Source organism: Podarcis pityusensis (assembly GCF_964106645.2).
Source record: "Podarcis pityusensis genome assembly, chromosome: 4".
Taxonomy (NCBI): domain Eukaryota; kingdom Metazoa; phylum Chordata; class Lepidosauria; order Squamata; family Lacertidae; genus Podarcis; species Podarcis pityusensis.
The window spans coordinates 72,237,417-72,244,014 of record NC_138027.1 but is presented as its reverse complement, the minus strand read 5'-3'; the positions used below and the strand labels follow the sequence as shown (position 1 = coordinate 72,244,014).

Sequence of the window (6,598 nt, the reverse complement as noted above, 5' to 3'; positions counted from 1 at the left end):
CAGTACAACCACCAGCTGTACAAATCCAAATTATTTCATATCCACCTACCTGCTTTCCAATGTGGTTTTATACCGCGTTTCCCACCACTTCTCTTTTGGGGCCCAATTGTCATACTATTGCACAATGAATTATGTACATAAGCATTGCCAAGCCATTTTTTATTATTATTTTGCAGGTTCTAGCGTTACCATATTCAAAACAGGTTCCTTGGATTCTAAATCAAACTATTTTGCCCATTTGTCATAAAGATGTAGTCAAACCTCTGGAAGTCTCAGAAAGTAGATCACATTTACTCTTTTAATTTAAAAGTGGAAGTTCAATCATTAATGTCCAGTGATCAAACGTGGTATTAGCAGTGCCAAGCCAAATCAAATTCAAATGTTACCCACCCCTCAGCTAGGCCCACTCCTCTACAAAATCCTGCTGCACAAATTTAATTTTTCATCCGTGTTCCCTTCCCTATCTGAAGCTGGTAGAAGTACCATACTGCATAGCAGGCATGACCCTGAACATCAAGTTATAACAGTAAATTCAATACATCAGAGTTAATTTTCTTTATTATTTCACAGAATGCCTCAATTCTGAGAACACAAATGCTAGATGTTCAGCTGTGCAAACAGTACATAGTGCTTAAGTACAAGTGGAAAAACATGATTTGTTAAATGAATACTTCTCAAAACATGATTTTATGGTCCTCTAAGATAGGACTTGAAACTTCAGGCTGCTCTTCAGTGAAGTTCAGCTGCCTTGGACCCAGAACTGCTAGCACTACGATTATCACCAAAAATAGACAAACTCAGTAAGCTGAGTTGTCTGTTTCAATGCCGGAATAATGGTATCTCAAAGTGTTATCAGTTCACTGAAGGCAGTTTCTAGCCCTACTTAAACACAATCTGGCCCCGATAAATAAGACTCCACACAGGAATTTTTCAAAGATCAATGGTCCATAATGGCAAGTTATTCTACATGATCTGTCAATTTAACTTACAATTCTAGTAAGGGATTTTTTAGATGACTTTCTTGAACTCATCATACAACACAAGCACAAAAGCACCACCCATGCCTCGAAGAACATTAGACCATGCACCCTTGAAGAAAGCCTTTCCACCTTCATCTCTTGCAATCTTCTTCCAACAGTCAATTGTTCCAGAGTACATGATGTCAGCTGTAGGAAAAAAAAGTTTATTATTTGAAGCATTTATTCTGTGAACTACCCTGAGATCTTTTGATGAAGGGTAGTATATAAATTTAATAAATAAAAAGTTTCAAGGACACCAGGACTATCATGTTAATTTCTGTCCAGAGAAATGTAAAAGCAGTACTGAGCTAACACATTGTAGAACTTATGCACAGAAAGTTGTTCTTCAAATATTACTCTGAAACTAGATAATATACTGCTTTTATTGCGGGTGGGTGTAGGGTAGAAGAAGGATCCCAGTTATTACTAAGCCGATTTTACAATGCTTATATGAGGACAGTCTCGTCCTGTGAACCCAGAAGAACTAAATTACAATGAGTATTAACAGGAGTTAAATATTAACTACTTGTGTAGAATTAATGTGAAGTCTATATATATGGTGTCTGAAGCACAAGCTTAGTAAAAAAGAAACAAATTTGAGACACAGGGCCAGATTCACCTAACCTAGGGTGCTAGTGGAAGCCAGAGCAATCACTTCCACTAGCGCAGTGGGGCCTTCCCCCTCTCTCTTCCAGCTGCACCTCTCCCAAATCAGCTCTAGGGGGTTGAACCCCCAGAACAGCACAATCAAGAGAGTGTGGTATTGCATTCTGCCCACCACAAAAGTACTTACATCTGCCACCAAAAATAATTAAAAGCCACATAGCCCATAAACATTACTTATTACCCTGTTAAAGTCTTGGCAGGACTACTGGCAGAAAGATGGAGTTCTGACCTTCTTACAGCAACCCAGTGATTTCAATGTTGGAAATGAAGAGATCTAGCACTCTGCTCTCTCCTCTGTTAGCCTGCTCACTAGGTTTGCATTCAATTTCAAGCAAACATCTGCATGAAATTCCTTGCAGCACAAGACTATCAGGCTGATGCTTAATGTAAAATTGGCTTATTTTTATGTGCTGCTTACCTGCTTTACGTCCAGACTGCATCATCATTCGACGTCGCACTGTATCAAATGGATAGGAAACCACACCAGCTACTGCAGTCACTGATTGTGCAATCATCCAGCTTATAAAAATGTGAGTGTTTCTAGGATCTGGGAGCATACCTATAATGAAAAAACAGAACTTCTGCATCATTTTGAAAACTGAAGAAAGGATCTGTTTACCATTACACAACATTTGAATACGTATTTTGGGGCACTTTATGGTGTATCATGAAATAATGCTCAACTGTTAAATTTTGCCTTCCTGGTTAATATAGAAGATCATATTACAGGCAGCTCTGTTTACCTCTGTTTTATGATTCAGCCATTGACACACAACTGATGGTGCCTTTTCTCAATATCTAGTTACTAGAGAAGGTGTATAATCCCTTGTGACTAACACTGCAGCTAGTATGTGTGGTCAAATCTGAAGTCCTAGTCTGCTTGTGTCCAAATGGACAGTAACCTCTTTTACTCAGGGAGTGAATCCATATAGGGGAATTCACTGACTGCTAGTTATGACCTACATTTTAATGTTTTGCTATTTTTTTAACTCCACCTCCGATCAGGCAACCTCAGTTCTTTTAGTGAAGTCTTGTTATGTTTTTAAAATATGCTCCTCCATGTCATCTCTTTGGTAGACAGTGAGATATGCGATACTGGAAAGATACTCCATTCAGGTGTCAACACTTTTTTAATTAACAAAAATCCAGAACATCTAAATACAGAATCACTGCTAAAATCCATCTCAATAATATGAGCTTTGGGATTACGGCAGTTAAATTTAAGCTCTAGTCCTCTGCCCTAAATGAACAGCCTTGGGTAACTTACATACTTGGTTACAGTTAAAATTATAGGAGCAGTTAATGTAACCACTTTAGCTTTTACAACTTTCCCTTTAGTATAAGTAACATTTCAACCCCTGGCCTTTGATCTTTTTCCTCCTAGTCTCTTTCATAACCCTCTTCAACCGTGACTGCCCAGGGTTCTACTCCCTGCATTCCAATAGAGGTTTCCATAATTGAGTACAGAACCAAATAGTGACACACAACCTAATGCCTATTTAAAGCCAGTTCATTTTGTCAAACTGATTCACATGGAGTTTTCTTCCCTAGATAATCTGTGTGGCTTTGTAAACCAACACTTTCTGTGGTTTAGCTCCCTCCCCCCACCTCTATGTGGATAGTATAGCAAATGAGTCTATCAGTTTTACTTGTGCTACTAGGCACATCTCAATAGTTACATGGTGCTATTCAAAAACACCCGGCATGTTGCTTGTCAGTATCAGCCTGACCATCACATTTACCTTTTGCTGTGTCATAGATCCCAAAGTAGGCAGCTCTATAGATGATTATTCCCTGGACAGAGACATTGAACCCTTGATATAAGCCCCGCAGACCATCAGACCTGAAGATTTTGACTAGACAGTCCCCCAGGCCTTTGAATTCTCTTTCAGCGCCAGCTTTTCCAACATCAGCAGCCAGTCGGGTTCTTGCAAAATCCAAGGGATAGACAAAGCAGAGGGAGGTTGCTCCAGCTGCACCACCAGAGGCCAGGTTACCAGCAAAATATCTCCAGAACTGTGTGTGCTTGTCTACTCCGCCTAAGAATACTTGCTTATACTTATCCTTGAAGGCAAAGTTGAGCGCCTGAGTTGGGAAATATCTGATGACATTGGCAAAATTCCCACGCCAAAAGGACAGCATTCCTTGCTCTTTAGGAATGCGGACAACACAATCAATGATTCCTTTGTACTGCTTATCAGCAGCAATCTGTTGACTTGCATGTTGTACCTGCAAGAAAAAGATGTTCACAGTTACTCTAAATGAGAAATTGTATGGTTCCAAATAAGCTTTATTCTTTCAGGTTCAGTCTGAAGTATACATTTCAAATATCTGAAGTCACAATGGGAACTAGAGAAAATGGGATAGAATAATTTAATCCAATTAAGTCATTAAAGGAACAAAACTGACTTTCTACTCAAACTATGCTTTAGTATAGTGACATCAGTACTTTGGAACACCATTCCTATTGAAATCAGATAGACACCTACAATTCTGGCTATGTTGTCATTGCTGAAAATATTTGTTTCAACAAGTGTTTCCAGAAAATTAATTTAATTCAGTGCTGGTTATTAGTTCTCTAATGATTTTAAGTTCCCCTCATATTTTCTATGAATTGGCAGTTTAGAAATGCTCTTATTAGCTCACTATGTAGTTAATCTTCCAATGAGTCTTGTTAAAGCCACAAGTAGACTGTGAAAATATCAGCTTACTGTAAAAATTAAACTTATGAGCAGGGATATAGCTATTGCAACTTAATTTCTAAAGGAAGTTAAACCAGTAGAACTACAGCCGTTCCTCATTGCTGTGGGATTTTCATTTAAATAAATATGTTTATATTTCTAAACTAAGGAATTAGTGCCCTTTTGCTTCCATGTAGAAACACTCATAAAACTGACAGCTTTGGTTAACATTTTGTACATCAGAGGTAGAGAATCTTTAGTCTGGTAGGCCAGATCCTTAACTCTCCCCACTTGTGGGTCAATTTTGTGTGGTTCAACCCCATTGTCAATCATCTAACATCATAATGGTTCCCATGTGTCTCTGAGTACCAGCTGGTTGAGTGCTTAGGAATCTCTGTATAATGGAGGAATTCCAGGCACTGCTAACTGGCAGAGCCTACAAAGCCCAATTTGGCAAATCCCCACCTTTAACTTCCCCACACCTGACATCAGATGCACAGCAGGTGGGTATAGCTTGCCCCAAAACAGCTTTGTGGGCCAAATGGGGACGTGTGGAAGGCGGCAGGTTTTCCATCCCTGCTGTATGCAGTTACCAAGGAACTCAATGGGGTCGACTTTTTAAAACAAATGTGCATAGGATTGTGCTGCTCATCACAGGTTCTGAAGCTACCAAAGAACATTCTCTTCCACCTTGTCCTTTTGTGGTTTTTGCCCATACTTGTAGCGTACACTGTAGATGCAGGACACACCTTATACCAGTGGCATAGCGGTTAAAGGGTCAGACAAGGACCTGAAGACCAGACTTCAACTCCTCACTCTGCTAGGAAGTTGACTAGGTGACCTTGGGGCCAGTTACTGCCTCTTAGCCTAACCTACCTCACAGGGTTGTTTCTGGACATTAAATGAGAATAAGGAGAGACATTTAGGCGACCTTGAGCTCTTTTGCGGGGGGGGGGGGAGGTTGAAAGTGGGATATAAATGCAATAAATAGAAAAAATAAAGTCAGCCACTGAGTCATCTGTCTACAACGTGACTCTCTGGGATTTCGGGCAATGCCGAGGTTTAGCATTAAATTCATGCCCTTCTTCGTGCCAGCCGGATGCTCTGGACGGCCCCTCCCCGTCCAGAATATATCCTCCCCATTTAAAAGGAGAAAGTTATGCCCTTTGGATGTACATGGCGGAACTAGTCTGGAAAAGGTCGCGCTCTATGTGTCCCTGTGCAGCGCGAGGCCTGCTCTGCCTGTCCGCATAGGGAGTCTCACAGCCCGCCCCGCCTCAGTCACGCATCCGCTCGGCTGCGGCCCGAGGGGAGGGGCTTGGGCTTAGGCCCCACTGCAGCACAGGCGGCGGTGACCTCGCGCGCTCCGCAGGGGTCACCCGCCGAAGCCTCGCGATACGGGAGCAAGGGCGGAGGCGGGAGGCCGGCTGCATCCAATCGGCGCAGACGCCCTACGCCGCCGTCGCACCAATCAACGACACGTCCCCGCAGAAGATGGCTGCGGCAGCTTCCTTCGACCTCTCAGTGCGTTCCCGCCCTCTACATCTTAAGTACACCGCTACACAAAAAGGGGGGGGGCATAGGGAAAGAAGCGGGCGCGGGACCCCCGCGCGCGTGAGGAGAGAACCCTTTCATCTGCGCGTTGGTGGGGGGGGGGAGAGGAGGGGAACAGCGCCGCGCGCATTCAAACTGCCGCCAACGAACTTTCTACAGCGGAACCGGCCTAACGGCAGCCATGCGCGCGCGCACACACACACACAGACTCACGCGGGGCGGGCGCCTCTCTTGTCCTTGCCGCAGCCGTCGTCACGGGCAGCCTTTCGAGGGCATAAGTAGTTCCTCACAAACATACACACATGAATGCGTATTAAAATAAAATAATAAAGAAACCGCGCAGTGGGGGGTCCGGGCCGCGCACCCCAAACGCCTCATTCCCGGCCCTGCCCCCTCTTTCAGACCCCCCGTCCCACAAATGAAAGCGCCCCGCGAGGAGGCCTGACCTGAAGCAGCAGCTTGACCCGCTCGATGGGCGCCACGGCCGTCTTGCTGATGGCTGCCGCCACGCCGCCTGCCAGGAAGTCCTTGGCGAAGGAGAGGGCCTGGTCTGCCATGGTGGTGGTGGTGGTGCTTGGTAGCGGCGAGTGTGCGGGGAGAGGGGCTGCGAGGCGAGAGACCACGGGCGCTGTCGCAACTCAGGCCGCCGAAAAGGGAAGGGCCAGCCCGGCTCGTGAG

General features: G+C 44.1%; 1 protein-coding gene across 1 annotated transcript; it reads right to left on the bottom strand.

Moving 5' to 3' along the window:
* Window positions 1–540: 540 nt before the first annotated feature.
* SLC25A6 (solute carrier family 25 member 6) lies at window positions 541–6,588 on the bottom strand. The gene is made up of 4 exons (XM_081001452.1): window positions 6,367–6,588; window positions 3,428–3,914; window positions 2,104–2,244; window positions 541–1,166 (listed from the first exon to the last, which is right to left on the bottom strand). Exons 1-4 carry the CDS (start codon window positions 6,475–6,477, stop codon window positions 1,009–1,011), a joined length of 897 nt encoding a protein of 298 aa, XP_080857578.1. The 5' UTR covers window positions 6,478–6,588; the 3' UTR covers window positions 541–1,008.
* Window positions 6,589–6,598: the final 10 nt, after the last annotated feature.